General features: G+C 33.2%; 2 protein-coding genes across 2 annotated transcripts; one reads left to right on the forward strand and one right to left on the reverse strand.

The window, feature by feature from the left end:
* The first annotated feature begins 656 nt into the window (after positions 1–656).
* Positions 657–4,955, forward strand: LOC111015309 (endoglucanase 6). The gene is made up of 6 exons (XM_088125287.1): positions 657–1,053; positions 1,136–1,348; positions 1,457–1,657; positions 2,531–2,620; positions 3,362–3,526; positions 3,605–4,955. The coding sequence occupies exons 1-6, from the start codon at positions 874–876 to the stop codon at positions 4,592–4,594; spliced, it is 1,839 nt and encodes a 612-aa protein (XP_087981413.1). The 5' UTR covers positions 657–873; the 3' UTR covers positions 4,595–4,955.
* A 480-nt stretch (positions 4,956–5,435) lies between these two features.
* Positions 5,436–11,483, reverse strand: LOC111015238 (long chain acyl-CoA synthetase 4). Its single transcript, XM_022290197.2, has 19 exons — positions 11,151–11,483; positions 10,157–10,223; positions 9,984–10,079; positions 9,847–9,903; positions 9,704–9,752; positions 9,135–9,211; positions 9,003–9,042; positions 8,828–8,922; positions 8,571–8,738; positions 8,374–8,484; positions 8,200–8,287; positions 7,886–7,952; positions 7,726–7,801; positions 7,497–7,614; positions 7,106–7,351; positions 6,873–7,012; positions 6,525–6,707; positions 6,312–6,431; positions 5,436–5,631 (listed from the first exon to the last, which is right to left on the reverse strand). The coding sequence occupies exons 1-19, from the start codon at positions 11,297–11,299 to the stop codon at positions 5,584–5,586; spliced, it is 1,995 nt and encodes a 664-aa protein (XP_022145889.1). The 5' UTR covers positions 11,300–11,483; the 3' UTR covers positions 5,436–5,583.
* Between the last annotated feature and the right edge of the window lie 5,744 nt (positions 11,484–17,227).

Here is a 17,227-nt window from a genome sequence, read left to right on the forward strand (position 1 = left end):
GAATAAATGGTTGATTGGAGTGTCTCGTGGTACTTGCCATAATTCTCACTGAGGAAAGATTTCATCTAATCCCTATAAATATTCAATTACTTCATTCAATCAGGTACGAAACTCCGTCTGAAATGACCTAGAAATTTAGACATTGGACTAACTTAAATGTCAGAGTATTATTTATTTGTTTGCAGGTCTTTCATGTTAGCTCACTCAATCAGCTAATTTGTATCTCGCTGGATAGAATTTGATAGAAACAATAAAAAAGAATTAACAATATGATAACGAAATGAACAATATTTTAAATTTGACTAAACTATAGAGATTATATTGAAACTAAATACAAACCATAAAAAAGCTAAATTATAAATTAAAAATGGTGTCTCTCAACAATTAAAATTACATCTAATAAATTTCTAAACATAAAAAACCTCTAATAAATTCCAATCCAACACAAAATTGAAAATTTAAACTTCTTTTAATATTTTCACAGCTACACCGACCTTCCTGGCAAGAGACACCCACATGACGTTGTTCCTTTCTCAACTGTATGCCTTCATATGAAAATAAAAAGAAAAACAAAAAAGCAAAAAAATAAAAATAAAAATAAAGCGTCTGATTTTCAAATATTATTAAATTGGATCGCATTTATGACTCTCCCTCACTCTCCACTCCATTATATACTCCCCCAACTCCTCTTCTTCTCTTCCAAATCCCTCCATTTCAACTCAGAATTACCAGCAAAAGAAAAAAAAAAAAAACTTTTTCAAAGCCTGCTAATTCTCCCAACAATGGCGGCATTGCATTCCTCTGTTTTTTAACCACTCAAAAAGCAACCCCATTTCCCACATTTCCCAGATCCATCCCTGTCTCTGAATTCCCATGGCTGCTGCTCTGTTTCTGCTCTGTTTCGTCCCCTTCGCCGCCGCCGCCCACGACTACGGCTTGGCCCTCAGCAAGAGCCTTCTGTTCTTCGAGGCCCAGAGATCCGGGTTCTTGCCCCGCAACCAGCGGGTCACTTGGCGCGACCATTCTGGCCTCCACGACGGAAAAGCCAGTGGCGTGAGTCCCCTGTCTTTTCTTTTTGAGCTTGTGAATTCGAATTACTGTAATGCCATTTCTGATTTCGGTGGAAATTTTTCAGGTGGACTTGGTCGGAGGATACTACGACGCCGGCGACAATGTGAAATTTGGGCTGCCCATGGCCTTCACGGTGACCATGATGAGCTGGAGCATTTTGGAATACAGGACCCAATTGGCGGCCGGCGGCGAGCTTGGCCACGCCATGGATGCTGTCAAGTGGGGAACTGATTACTTTATTAAGGCTCACACCGAACCCAATGTTCTCTACGGCGAGGTTCCTTTTTTTCTCTAATTCTAAATGTTTGACTTCGAATTTCAATATAATATTGTTGTTCTTAATTTTGTGTTTTTGGATTTTTTTCCTTTTTTTTTTTAATTTAAGGTGGGAGATGGGAACAGTGACCACTACTGCTGGCAGAGGCCGGAGGACATGACCACCGATCGCCGGGCTTACCGGATTGACCCGAGCAACCCGGGTTCGGATCTCGCCGGAGAAACCGCCGCCGCAATGGCCGCCGCTTCTCTCGTCTTCCGCCACTCTAACCCGGCTTATGCCAACGAGCTTCTCAACCATGCTTACCAGGTTACCCTCTATTTTCTTTTCTTTTTAATTTATTTATTTTGGTTAAATTATTTTAGCTTTTTATTTTTGCCATTAGTTGAAAAGTCTTAGTTTATTAAATTTATTTTATTAATTTGATCACAGCGGAGTGATTAAAACATTTTACTCATTTCCTCGATGTTAGACAAGAAGTTCAATCCATCATCTTTATATTTATTGTATTAAAAAAACTCAAACTTAATTGATTGATTTAAGACATATATTTTCAACTAAAAAGTTAATGTTTAAATTCTCACAAACATTTCTTTTTAAAATTATGAAGATAACAAAATTATTGCGGTTCATTATTATTTTTCTATTTTATTTTAAATCTTGCATAAATACCATGTTAGATATATATAAATAAAATTATTCGAGAATGGGAAATAAAAGTTTCAAATCTACACCCCACGTTGAGGGTGAACTACGAGAGCCAAAACTATTTATTTTTAAACATAATTTAAATATTTTTAAAAATTCAACAAATTTATAAAAACTAAATCAGAATTTATAAAATTACTCGCACGTGAGAGAGCTAAAAGAAAATAAAACGTTAGCTGTCGGAGTGGGGAAAGTACGACGTAGTTTTGGTTATTTTTAAATCAAGTGGTTGAAAATATTCGGCGCATATTTAGGATCGCAGTTCCAAACCGTACACGTACCTTTAGATTTCGCGATCCCCAAATCAGAACCGTCCATTTTATACGATCAACAAAGTTTATTGTAGTCATGGGAGTACGGTGTCGGCGGTACTGTTCAAAATTTCCTCAATGCCCTCGGATTTGATTATTTTATTTACAAGACTACCCTTGTGTTAAAATAAAACATTAGCGCTAACAAATTCACATTTTTCAGCTGTTCGATTTTGCGGACAAATACAGAGGCAAATACGACAGCAGTATTACAGTGGCTCAGAAGTACTACCGATCTGTCAGTGGATACAATGTACGTGATTACTCCTCCCCTCTTCCTTTTATTGGGCTTCGGCCCACTTTTTTGATTGTCATTCTCTAAAAGCCCATTACATGATTTCAACAAACAAACTATTTTTTACATTTAGATACTGTTTTGTTCCTATTCATTGATTTAGTTTGGTATCTGTATCTTTTAAATATTTTTTTTAGCTTCTATATTTTTAAATTTAGTTAATTATTTATTTATTTTTTATACTTCAAAAACATCTATTTGGACCATTGTATTTTTTTAAAAGTGATTATTTTGGTCTATATTTATAGAATTTTAATACAAAGTTTATACATTGAAATTCACTAATAATATTTTATAGCTAAATTTAAAAAAAAAATTAGTTTGTGAAATGTCATTTTAAATTTATTTTTATTAAAATAAAAACAAAAATGAGAACCAAAACAATCGCTAGAATGAGTAAAATGATCGTTTTAAAAATATATAAATTAAAATTAATAAACATTGAAGGTAATCTAAAAGAGGTATTCTAAAAATATGAGAATTGAGATAATTACGGTAATAATTTACTTTTTGTAATATCTTCAATTATTTTTTAAATATTAATTATACGAGAGTGTATCTTCTATTATTATTATTTATTAAAATATTGAATAAAAAATATTTACCTACACGACATAGATTTATTGTGGCAAAAAAACAAGATTGATCAGCGATTTTGAATAGAAAAAGAGTTGAACAAGAACAAAATTGGTTGAACAGGACGAGTTGCTGTGGGCGGCGGCATGGCTGTACCAGGCGAGCAACAACCAATATTACCTGAAATACTTGGCCGACAACGGCGACGCCATGGGCGGCACCGGCTGGAGCATGACCGAGTTCAGTTGGGACGTCAAATACGCCGGTGTTCAAATCCTAGTCGCCAAAGTAACTCATAATTAACAATCCCCTTTCCCATTTTAATTTCTCCTCCAAATCCCCAATTTCTAATTCTCCGATTTTCAGTTCCTGATGCAGGGCAAGGCCGGCGCTTACGCCCCTGTTTTCCGGCGCTACCAAGACAAGGCCGAATCCTTCCTCTGTTCCTGTCTCCGCAAAGGGAACCGCAACGTTCAGGTCACCCCCGGCGGCCTCATTTTCCGGCAGAGATGGAACAATATGCAATTCGTCACCACCGCCTCCTTCCTCGCCACCGTCTACTCCGACTATCTCACTTCCTCCGCTGGATCCATGAACTGCCCCGCCGGCTATGTCCGCCCCTCGGACCTCATCAATTTTGCTAAATCTCAGGTGGATTACATTCTGGGCGACAATCCCAGAGCCACCAGCTACATGGTGGGCTACGGCGACAATTTCCCCCGCCGCGTCCACCACCGCGGCTCCTCCATCGTCTCCTACAAGGTGAGTTCCAAATTCGTCGGCTGCCGGGAGGGCTACGCCACGTGGTTCAGCAAGAAAACCGGCGACCCCAATATCCTCACCGGCGCTCTCGTCGGCGGCCCCGACGCCTACGACAACTTCGCCGACCAGCGAGACAATTACGAGCAAACAGAGCCTGCCACTTACAACAACGCCCCGCTCCTCGGAATCCTTGCGCGCTTCCACGGCGGCCACTCCGGCTACAACCAGCTCCTCCCCGTCGCCCTTCCGGCCACACCTCCGGCAAAACCAACCCCAACCCCAAAAACTGGTTCTCCTTCGAGCCCTGTTGTGATTTTGCAGAGGATGACCAATTCGTGGAGTTCCAAGGGAAGAATTTACTACAGATATTCCACAATTGTGACGAACAAATCCCCAAAATCGCTGAGGAATCTCCGGCTTTCGATCTCGAAGCTCTACGGGCCGATTTGGGGGATGACCAAATTGGGGAATTCGAATTCCTACGGTTTTCCTTCGTGGGTGGATTCGTTGGGGTCCCAGAAAAGCTTGGAATTTGTGTATATTCACTCTGCTTCGCAAGCGAGTGTCTCTGTTTCGAGCTATAACTTGGTGTGAGTTGTGAGAGAGTGTAATTTGTGCAGATACAGGGGAAGAAGAAGAACAACGGAGAATGGAGGAAGAAAAGAGTGAAGAGACGAAGATTTTTCTTTATTGTTTTTGAAGGAAAAAATGGTGTTCATCCTCTTTCTTCTCTCCAGCAGTACTGTTTCAGTTGGAAGGAAAAATGTTGAAGCAGAGAGAGCTAGAAGCAGCTCAAAAGAGTATTTTTTTTTTTTTTTTTTTTACTTTCCTCTGTAATTGGGTAGAATTTAAAACACCTACCTTTTCTTTTTTCTTCTTTTTTTTCCCCTTCTTTTCTGTTATGATGTTGTAAGCTATGCAACATATTTTCAATCTCACATTATAAATTCTGTTCTTTCTCCCTATCGAAACTTTAGGAATATATGAAGGACATGTTTTAATCATAATCATATTCACACTCCTAAATACACATTTACCTGACTACAGATTCATGTATGAAGTTCTACGATAAATTTGTTAGCAAAAATGTTTTAATCATATGCACTTTAGTAAATAATGTTTACTATAAACTACTCTTGACATTTGATACCTTACTCTTAAAAGCACTTCTACTCTCAGATATGTTGGAGCAGAGAAATGATTTTGCTGTGAAAAAAAAAATAATACTTTTGGTTGGCTCTAAAACATAGTTTAAATTTGCTCTAACACAACAAGTTCTTGTTGTATCTACACTGAATTAACACTGGTCTAACAATTTAAAATTTTTTACTTTGAGGAACTTATTTGTCAAAAAAAGAGAAAATAATCATTTTCATTTTTAGCTTAGAGTTGATGAAATTGTCAAATCATACAAAAATAAAGAATGAGCAAACTCTGTAATAAAGATGGATGACTATAAGCAATGAGCAATAAGAATAATTGGGTTTGATACAAACAAATAAGCCAAAAGAAAAAAGAAATTTAAACATATAATTTGAAAGATTGGATTCTATAGGCTTTACATTCATGCTGTTCAATCTTTGTTATGCTACTGGCTTGTTCCCAACCTTGTACATGTCATCAATCACTTTCTGTTGCAAAACAAAAACTTAGGTCATCAATTTTGTACTCATCATTTCCATACACAAAACAAAATAAATTATATTTTTTGTGTTAATTTAGTTCCCGTAATTTTGGGAGTGTCGTTATCATCTCTATGTTTTGATTAAAGTATCACGTATCTTTGTTATTTGTGAGGATTGAGGGGTGGACTTAGAATTTTTGTTCCGTGAGGGATTCACACAATGGTGGATCCAAAACTTTATATTGGTCACAAATTCATAGGAAGATAATTTTGAATACAAATTCGTATAAAAAGTGTTAAATAGATTTCTAAACTTTTAACTTGTTATCTCATAGATTTCGAGCTTTTAAAAGAATCTAATAGGGTAAAGGATGTCGTTTACATAAAATTTAACAATTAGGGACTTGATATAAAATTGAAGGTTAAAAGAGTTATTATACAAGTTTTTTTTTTTTTTTTTTTCTGTTGGAACTAAAATAATGTCATATTTAGACTTCTATGTCAATAAAAAAAAAGTCAGTTCACAAATACTTATTTGGTTGAATTCTTATTACTTCTCTATTAACACTAAGGACACATTTGGAAAGTTTTAACTTTAGAGACCAAAATAAAGTTTCTATACGTACAAGGACTAATTTTGACACGGTGGTTAAAACATCGAGGCTTAAAATGAAACTTAAATTAAACCTGATAGTATTTGAGCAACTGTGGTCTCTTCTTCTTGTATGATGGAGTAATAAGGTCGCGCTCTATGTCGAATGGAACCGGGTCGAGATGAACCGCTCTAATAACTTCGTAGCCTTTTAACTGCAAAATCAAATACAATACCACAACTTCAATTCATGTTAAAACTTTCAACAATTTCATCATTCATCATGACAAGAAATTAGAAAAATGAACCTTCTTTTCTTTTGCAATCTTTGAGAGTTGTCCAAGTATGTAGTCTTTTGCCCTTTTGTCTTCACAAAGAGCATTAAAGTCCCCTTTTATTCCATTTTCTTCTCCCCATTTCTCAAGTGCTTGCTTTTGAGGGTTAATAACACCAACAAGGAAGGACTCAAAGCTATTCCCATAAATCCATATCTGAAAATTCCCAATCAAACATTATAAATTTCTTAGATTTTAATTAACTTTTAGCGACGTTGTAACTTTTTTTGCAACGATGATCATTTCGTTGCTAAAAGTTATAGCAACGTTTTTTGTTTTTCTTTGATGTTATTTTAGCGTCGAATAAGTTAGAACTTGTACCGCTTCGATGTCGGAAACAAGGCCATAAATCACCTCTAGATTCTCCACAGCAACATATTCACCTTGAGAAAGTTTGAAGATGTTCTTCTTACGATCAATAATTTTTAAGCTTCCATCTGGTTGCCATTCGCCAACATCCCCTAAATATGATTGAAAGAATGTAAGAATCAAAGCTTCTATTCAACCCACTTGAATTTGAAGAGACAAATTTCAGAAGAAAAAAAGAACAATACCAGTATGAAACCATCCATCAACCAAAACCTCTGTGGTAAGATCTTCACGTTTGTAGTATCCTGAAAACAATGTATCTCCTCTGATGCATACTTCCCCTCGAGGCGTGCTAGCGAGTGAATCGTATCCCATATCAGGTACCGATTCAAGACAGACGTCCACATTCGGCACTGGAGGGCCTACTGTTCCCAACATTGGCAATTCATTTGGTAGGGTCACAAATGTTCCACCACAAGTTTCTGTCAAACCTATAGACAAAGATTTAAGAAGCATAAATTTGGGTACGAGACATAAATACAATACGATACGGTCACGGTGATATGTCATTTAAAAGAAATCTAGGACACGGACACGACAAGGAGAGAAAGATAATAACTTTCCAGAACGACGTACCGTATCCTTGTAGAACATGAGCACATGAAACGACTCGAAAGAAGGTTTCTATATGTGGTGCGAGAGGAGCTCCTCCAGATAAAATGATTCTTACATTTCCCCCTAATCCCTTCTTCACCTAAAAATATCCTTGGAATAAGATGAATGAGTTTCAAAAATGAACATGGTTTTGATTGAGTGAAGCCTCACAATTGCCTAAGTTTTTTTTTTCTTCCTTTTTTCTTTTTACCTTGCTGAAGACAACTTTATCAAAAATTGTGGCTGCTTGTTCATGTTTTTTCCCCTTCTGCATTTGGTTGAGTTTACTGCACAAGTTAAAAAAAAAATGAGAGAAAATGGCACAATGTTGATAAGAAGTTCCCATTTTTTTTAATGGAAAATTTACTTACTATGAGTATGCAAAGTTGAACAACGATTTCTTCAAGAGGCTTCCCGACGATATCTTTTGATTCAGGCCTAGACAATACCATTAAACACTTCTCGATGTTATCCGCCATTCAAATAAGTAAAAATTTAATTTTAAACCATTGAATATCCGTTTAAGAATGTTAAAAAGCTTAAGCTGATAGGTTTGTATGAGTTTAATATTTTCTACATGTGTTTGGCTCGACTATTAGCTCGAAGCTGAACACACATGCTATTAATATCAAATGAGGAGGAAATGAGATTGCAACTATTTGAATTCAAGACTTCTTATGCTCACCACCATAAATCCTTTCAAGGACACGAGGAACTGCACAGAAAACAGTTGGTTTCAGCTCTGCAATGTCTTCAACTAACAATTTCACATCCTACAAACACCATGGACATGATGAGAGTTCTTCACTTTCCATGCCTTGAAAAAGGGAAAGACCAAAAAAAGAAAAAGATTTCTCACCCCACGCCAGAACCCGATAGAGGCACCGTTCAAAATGAACACCTCCTCGATCACCCGGTCGAAGATATGTGCAAGCGGAAGATATGACATATAAACATCGGTTTCTCGAACCTATAACAAGAAACAAGAAACATAAACAGGCTTGAAAACTGAGTTATTGACCTTTCTGTAGGGGGGAGGGAAGAACAGAGATTCACCTCTGCCTTTACACTTGCAAGCAAATGTTTGACACCAGCTATAAGGGATATAATGGCATTATTGGATAACATTACTCCCTTGGGATCACCAGTTGTTCCACTTGTGTACATGATAGTGCAAATGTCACTTTTCTTTTTCACTGGAAGATCAAATTGTTGGCTTCCTCCCTGTGTTCCAGTGGTAAAAAAGTAAAAACAACATCATGGTATAAACCCAAATTTATAAAAACTGTAAGCCAAACATCTTGATACATTACTTTTTGCAGAAACTCTTCCCAAGAATATATTTCCAAACCAAACTTGTTAACTTCTTCCTTGTGACTATCTGAAACTTTACCAAAGCTCACAATTGCTGCAACAAAAGGTAGAATCTTGTTAAATACAAGCCATTATTTTTGTTGCTGTATGAAGAAAAAGAGTACAAGGGCTTACTTTTTAGAATCTTTGCTGTGCTGGGAAGTGTTTTCAACAGCTGAATAAGAGAGAGTGGAAAGTAAAATATCAGAGACATTTTACTGGAAAATTTATGGGTCTTAATTAGTGGCAAAAAAGATAACAATGAACCTCAGAAATCTTCTTCTCCTCTACAAAAGCAATGGAAATCTCTGCATGACATATTATGAATTCTATGGCACCAGCACCTGAAACATATCATAAAAAGAGAGGCATGACGAGTGACGAAAATGCTCGGAAAAGGAATTCCATTTCGATCCCTGAACTTTTGTACTTATTCTGTTCTAGTCTCTAAATTTGCCTGAACTTTGCATAAAAAGATATTTCCATCTACTGTCAACTTTCTATGAATCATTTAACAAGAACTATAATCTGTATAAAAGTCAGCTGCTAACCTATACTTCAAATACTTATTCGTATAAAATATGAACAAAAACTATTTTTGTCAATACTGTCAACTTCTATGAATCATTTAACAAGAACTATAATCTGTATAAAATATGGCTACTAACCTACTTCATTTGACTTGAAACACTTGTCAATATAAAAAATGAACAAAAGATGTGCTTCTTTATATTAAATGATTATTCAAAAGATTAACAAGGCCTAAAACGATATTTTTCTTCGATTCGAAGTTTTTGAAGTTTGAAAACTAAAATGAAAAAAGTTTAGCAGTTTACCTAAAGTGTCATATAAAGGAACACAGTAAAGCCCATGAGCATTACAAGCCTGCAGAATAAACAAAAACGTTACTAAAGAGGCCCTTATATAGCTACGAAAATATAAATGAACTTAAAGAAAAATGATAAAATGAGCTAATTACCTCCATGCTAATGATCCACTCAGGACAATTAGCACCATAAATCCCACATTTTTCTCCCTGAAAACCCAGTACATATAACAAATGTAAGCTCCAAAGTTAACAGACCATCTTACAAAGTCAAATTTAAAAAAACTTACTGTTCCATAACCCAAACTGCACATTGAGTTTCCAATTTTCAACACCAATTCATGGACTTGTTTGTAAGTTAGCCACTCATATTCACCAGCCTTAGTCTGCACAGAAGTTACCATAACTTTTTACCCTCTTCAGTCCAATGCCAATTAAAGCAATTCATTTATCAGTAACTTACTGGATTTCCTTCAACTACTTTACGCCGCCCAAGCATCCGGTTTCCAGGATTTTTCTCCACAGACATTCTGCATAAAACATTATTCGTCACAACGTTTTGATTCATGAGTTGGATTTGTATTGTCTCGAGTTATAAATTTGAGCTTATATTTGGTTACCAAATGCAAGGTATCTAACTCCTCAGCCACTCCCTTTTTCAAATCACAAACTGAGTTTATGCAGGAGATTAGGAAACTTAATTTTTGTGTAATATATATTTGGATTATAGGACAAAATGAATTGTAAAAGTTTGAGTTTGTATAACTGATATTTGAAACGTTACTGTACAAGCTTGTAATTGAGGAATACTTATCTCATGCCCGAGCTGATGTGGTCCAATTAAAAATTGACATTATGTGGACGTAAGATATTATTATTATTATTTTTTTAATACAACAACATGTGAGATATTGTTTTTAAACTTCTGTTCAATACAAATATCAATTTGCCATTGGAGCACATCTTGGGGACATTCCTGTCGACCTTTTTCATCTTGGAATTTGTGATATCTAAAACAATAGATAAAGAGAAGTTATGACTTCCTAACTCAGACACCCTCTAAAGTCTTAAAAGACTATAGGATTATCCTCTTCTACCTAAGAAAATAAATAAGTAAAGTAAATTCTTTTTTAACAACATGTTGGAGTCAACTTTACAAGCACCCAACTAATCTTAATTAGACAATTACCTAATCCCAAATATTTAATATCTAAAATAAGTGGCACCATAGATTAGAATATGGCCTCAAAAACAAATTTAGAACTGATCTCTTGGATACAAACAAATCGAAAACCATCCAATTTTCCCCTTCATGATTAACACAGATTAAACAAAACCAAATAAAAATGGAGTTTATATTCCAAAAACAATACAAAGACGAGATTTTTTCTTCTTGGCTTCTCTCATCCATTGATTTCTCATCCATCGAACAGATTAAAAGGGAAAAAGAATGATACCGAAATATATCCCAGCAGCAATCCAATCCCGGAACTGGCGGCGGAAAGCCATCCTTGGCAAAAATGCTCCGGTAGACGGCCCCGGCGGAGGGCCGGCCGGCGGCGGCTTCCTTGGCCTCCTCCACCTGAACCAGGTACTTCCTCTGCATATTTACTCTTCTTCCGAACTTCGAACAAGTTCCCAAAAATCTGAGAACCCTTTTTTAATTTTTTTTATTTGGGGTTTCGAAATTTCTTCTGCAGGACAAAGAGAAGATTCAAATCCGGTGAAGACGTGGGAGAGAAATGCTATTAATGGGCTGAAACTTTCAAATGGGACAGCTTGTTGATAACTTCGTTTACTTTGATTTTCAAAGGCAGAGGCAGACCAGGCTGTGGCTTTGACTTTGACTTTTATTTTTCTTTCATATTTTGAAATGTTTTGTTTTGAGGGAAGGATTTTATTTGGAAAATGTCACAAATAAAAATTGGAGAATTGGAAAAACTATTGACCAAGGACGGACGCCTATGCCTGGATTCACATTCCAAAATTTACATTTTTTTTTATAATTGTTAAATATAAATTTGAAAATATACATCCGAAAATATAAAATTATTAGCCACGTTGCTATCTTCCAATAATTTATTGAATAATTGTTGAATTTGGAGGTTATTGACTTTGATTGGATTTGGCTTCGTGAAAATGGGGGCACTTTTTGACCGTACGATCTGGTTGAAATTGTACGGTTGTACCATAAGATTGCGTAGAAGGGAAAAAAAAAGAAGTTTTCTACTTTTCTCTGATTACTCTGGAAAGAGTCGTAATTATTATTTATTTCTCTATTTTTTGTCCTTTATATGGAATGTGTCAAAAAAAAAAAACTACGAGGTTTATTATAAACTTTCTAAGTTATCTAGTAGGTAGGGGTGTACATGAATCGATTTCGCTCAATTTGGTGGCTCGAAACCAAATCGAAACAATACTAAAATAAAATGGCAAAATCGAGCCAATAGCTGGAGAAATTGGGATTCTTTATCCCTTTTAATTTCATTTGGATTTTGATGTCTTTTCTAAAAACTAGTTAGGTTAATGTATTGGTTTAAAATTTTTGGAATATAATTTTTTATCTTAAAATTTCAAATTTGAATGAATATACCTTTTTATTTATGTTTAAATAATGAAAGAGATAAATGACCAAGAACTTAGTTGGTGATAACAATTTAAGTGTAAAATAAATTGTTATTTGACGGGTAATTGAAAGAAATATATTTCATCAGAAATTAAAGGATAAAATAGAGATTATAAAAATTTAAAGGTTAAGAAGCAAAATGTGAACTAAAATTATTCAAGATTTTTTTGTCAAATGATGTGTACATTTAAATTGATAGATTGTGATGTTTCAATCTCTATCACACCCATATGTGAACGGAATCACCATTTTTCTCAACAGGCGCTTCAATACGAATCGTGGCATCTAAGTTTGAAAGACGAAATCTATTTAAAATATTAAATATAAAATTTTAAGTTACATATAAGGTAAATATAAATATAAAAATTATTAATAAAAAAATATAAAAAAAAGTTGAAAATCATATTTTATTATCGTTTCTACCAGTGTTTTGCATATTTATAGTTCTCAAGTATTTATCTTAAAAATTCGTTTTTACTAATGAAATTTCTTTGTATTGACTAGGGGTGTTCAACGAAATCCAACCCAATCTGTAAGGGTTGAGTTGGGTTGAATCTAACATTAAGTTGGGTTGGATTGGAAAAATCTGAACCCAATCGGGTTGGGTCGGGTCTCGGGTTGACCTTTGATAATCCCGGACCAACCTGATCCGATCTGAGATTATAAGTTATATATATATATATATATAAATTAATCATATTCAATCTCATCCATCCATTTCATTAAATTGATTTTAGGTTTCAATTCAATCATCCCCATTTTGAATCTTCTCTCTCTTCTCTAATATTTTCAATTTCATGTTCCTCTCCCCCATCTCTCTCTACAATCTCGTCGCCGCCGTCGCCTTGCTCGCTCCCGTCTCGACCTCTCGCCGTCACCGTCGTCTTGCTCCCGTCTCGAACTCTTGCTGTCGCAGCCTTGCTACTGTCTCGACCTCTCGCCACCACCGTCGTCTTGCTCCGGATTACTCTCTCTCTCATTCTGCTGGTTTTTGCGTTTTGGCCCAAAAAAAAACTTCAATAATCACTCCAAGGCAAAAGTAAATTAATTAATCAATTTAAAAAAAAAAAAGAACTCGGCAATCCAACCCGAATTTGTTGGGTTGGGTTGACCATCATTTTACAACCCGTCGGTTCCCACAAATTTCCAATCCGAAAATTCGGACTGGTCCCAAAAACATCCCCAACCCGACCTAACCCAACTCGTGAATATCCCTAGTATTGGCTGATCTTTCTCCCACACGTCACTTCCTCCCATTTCTTTCTTTTTTTTTTTAATCTTAATTTCACTTTATTTAATTGTGTAAAATGTTGGAATGTAGAGGGTTAGAATATGGATAGTATCATCTCTTTGTTTCTATGAATTAATTTTAAAAATTATAACTTATTTTTAAATATAATTAATAAGGAATTTTAAAAATTTTGCAACTATTTATCTTCTACAACTATATAAACCGTTTTTCTTACTCTTTCTCCCAACTTTTTTCTCACCAAAACTTTTAGTTTTTATTTCCATGCAATTTTAATAATTATAATTTCAAATAAGATTTGATTACCTACAATATACAAGTACTTTATTCAAAAAACTTACAAGATTGACATGGGTCTATGTCAATTACAGCTGAACTATACTCGTTTTGGCCAAATGTTTCATACTAGTATATACATAGTTCACCTATTTTTTTCCTGAAGAACTTCCTCCTAGAAAGATCACTGCATCAAACCTCTCATCACAAAATAGTTATGACATAGAAGTAATTTTGTGAGGCTCACGAGTCGTTATGCATCTTATTATTATAAATAAGAAAATTAAAACTAAAACATAGCATGAATATATTATATTTTAAAACTCGAAGATAATATATATAACTTAAATATAATCTATGCACAAAAAAATTTAAAATAGATGAGAAAAACTTTAAGATAACATCCGTAAATATAATATTACATTTTCATCGACTAAAATAAGTTTTGAGGACAAAATCCATTTAAAAAATGAGTTTTGGGTGAAAGAAAAAAAAATACATGATTTTCTTTCCTTTTATAATAATTTACAATCACACACATATGCGAATGGATGCATTGTTTGTTGAACAGCTACAACTCATTTAGATGAATTTCTCTCAACAAATACCTCGTTTGAACAATTGTCTCTCGTAGAAGTTTGAAGGGTACATTGGGTATATACTAAAAAGATGATGGCAAAATGGGAAGATAAAAATTCTCCTCGATAGCACCTTTTAAATATAGAGTATATAAGATTATGACCCTTCCCATTCTAATTTTTTACCCCTCTTCATTTTGTGTCATTGTAAAATTACCAAAATATTCACATTTTTCAAAAAGCAAACTTCTTCACAATTTTAGTTCCCCCTCCACCAACCCCTCACCTTCCATATTTTATCGTTTAATATGAAAAATTGAATTTGCAAATTCCCGACACAAGATTGCATAAATGTCCGAATTTGATTTTTAAAAAGACCAAGATTCCATGAATCCTAAAATAAATGTCTAGGATTTAATTAAAATTAACGAAGAGAGGCGAGGATAAATGTCTAGATTATTAAAAGAAAATTAAAAAAAAAACTCAAGATGGCACAATCAAGTCTGGGATAGTATAAAATTCAATCCCGATCTGAATTATGCAACCCTGACCCAAGATAGATAGATATATACACACACATACATACTATAGCATTTATTCTTGGCCCTTTTTGTTAATTAAATTTTCCACATTTTTTCCAATTCATAATTGATTATTCAAATTAAAAGGTTAGATTTTTTCCCTGTTAAGTTCATAATTGAAAACAAAATAATAATAATAATAATAAAATTAAAAATTTAGATTTTTTATACGATAGGTTCGTGATTGAAAAAAAAAATTCAAGAAGATTGACATAATTTATTTATAATTTTCTTTTCATTTCCAAAATTTTGAGTGATTTTTATAAAAATGGAAAGAAATTTAAAAACAAAAAGAGAAGAAAAATGAAAGAAAAGAAAGTTTGGAGAAGTAAGAAGATAGAAAAAGGATGATGTGAGGGTGTTTTTACATGAGTATAAAAAGTGAAAAAAAGGTTAAAAAATATACATATATATATATATATATATATATTTCTATGATAACAATTTATTTAATATTAATAAATAATTAATAATTAAAATAAATTACATCAATTGAAATAATTTTTTATTAAAACAACCATCATTTAATATTACATATTTTTAAAATTTACTATTGCAATAGTTAATAAAAACGAATTAAATTTTAAAAAAACTTACCGATATTATTAATAATAACAAATTAAAGCTAAAAAAAGTAAAAAAAAAGTAAAAAGAAATTTGCAACATTTTATAATAAAATCACATAAACTAATAAAAGTTGTATAAATTTATATTATAATCAAATATATTAATAGTATAAATAATAATAAAAGTTGTACAAATTTGTGTTATAATCAAATATATTAATAGTATAAATAAAAAGAAAATGATAAAAATATAAAACAATTAATTAAAAAATTATGAGTTCATCAAAATAAATGATAAAAATAGAAAATTAATTATTACAAAGTGCGGAGTTCACCAAATAAAGAATGAGAGTCCATTTTTTTATTAAAGAAAGAAAAAAGAAAAAAATCAACTCCGTTGCACATGAAATTGTAAGGAAAACTTGTGAAGAGGGTGTCTCAGCCATGGTTAACTGCTGTATCTGCCTATGACATTACTGCCGTTAATGCTTCTGTTGTTTAGTTCTATTTTATTTACTTCTTTCTCAAAATAAAAAAAAATACAAAAATACAAAATCCATTTTTATCTAAATTTTATCGAATTGAATTTCAAACTCAGATTAACGTTATAATTTTACCGTGTTAAACTACATTCATCCATTACCTTTGTGTATAAACGATTAGGAATGACAAAGTGTATTGACAAAAAGTAAAATAAATATATTTTTTATGCTTTTGAAAAAAATGTTTTATTTATTTATAATTATTTGAACATTATTAAATTAATTATGATGTTTTAATTAATTAATTAATTTTGTTTTGTAACGTTTTTAATTAATAAAGTTAAAATGTTTTCTTCTTTTTCATTTTTAAACTAAATCGAGTTTTCTTATGTCCGGTGAAGTTTAGGAACTTTTGACAAAATTTCTAAGCATGTTATTCGATTCTATCCGACTCTGACGAGTGCACACTTAGATTTGGAGTTGTGTTTACATTGGAGAGCAACTCGTGTATATACGATTTAACACCGTAGTCTGTTTCGAAATTGCTTTCAAAATAGACAGTGGTTCAAACACGGCACAAGAATCCTATTCATCTAATTTATGAATCAGCTCTAACATAACCTATTAAATGCCACAAGGATACTCTTTTAAAAGATAATAATTGGTTGAAATATAAGATGCAATTGATTAAATTGGAAGCTTATAATAAATTTTGATTAAAAAAAAAAGAAGTTAACAACATGGACAAAAATATCTCTAATTTATTAAAAAGTATGGATGTGAAAGAAACTTTTTTTAGACAAATTTAACATTGGTTTTTTCTATAATGCCTAAACTATCATTTTATTAATTAAAAACAATAAATGATAACTCATCCACTAATTTTACATACACGTAACACTCAATCAAAAAAGAGAGAGGAAAAAAACCTTTCAACATCCTTATAATTAACACCCGCTTAATACCTTTGACACTATCCCTAATTCACACGCCCGCTTTACTAAATATTAAGGGTTTATTAAAGCTAAATTAAAAGAAAACTTTCTATTACGTGACTTTTCATCTTTCTCAAAATTTTAAATTCAAGGACTTTGCATTTTCTCACATTTTACTATATATAGATAATTCTATAAATATCAATGATGGATGAAAATGTATAATATTTTCACAATATTA

Source organism: Momordica charantia (assembly GCF_013281855.1).
Source record: "Momordica charantia cultivar OHB3-1 chromosome 6 unlocalized genomic scaffold, Mcharantia_2.0 BLBB01000006.1, whole genome shotgun sequence".
Classification (NCBI taxonomy): Eukaryota; Viridiplantae; Streptophyta; class Magnoliopsida; order Cucurbitales; family Cucurbitaceae; genus Momordica; species Momordica charantia.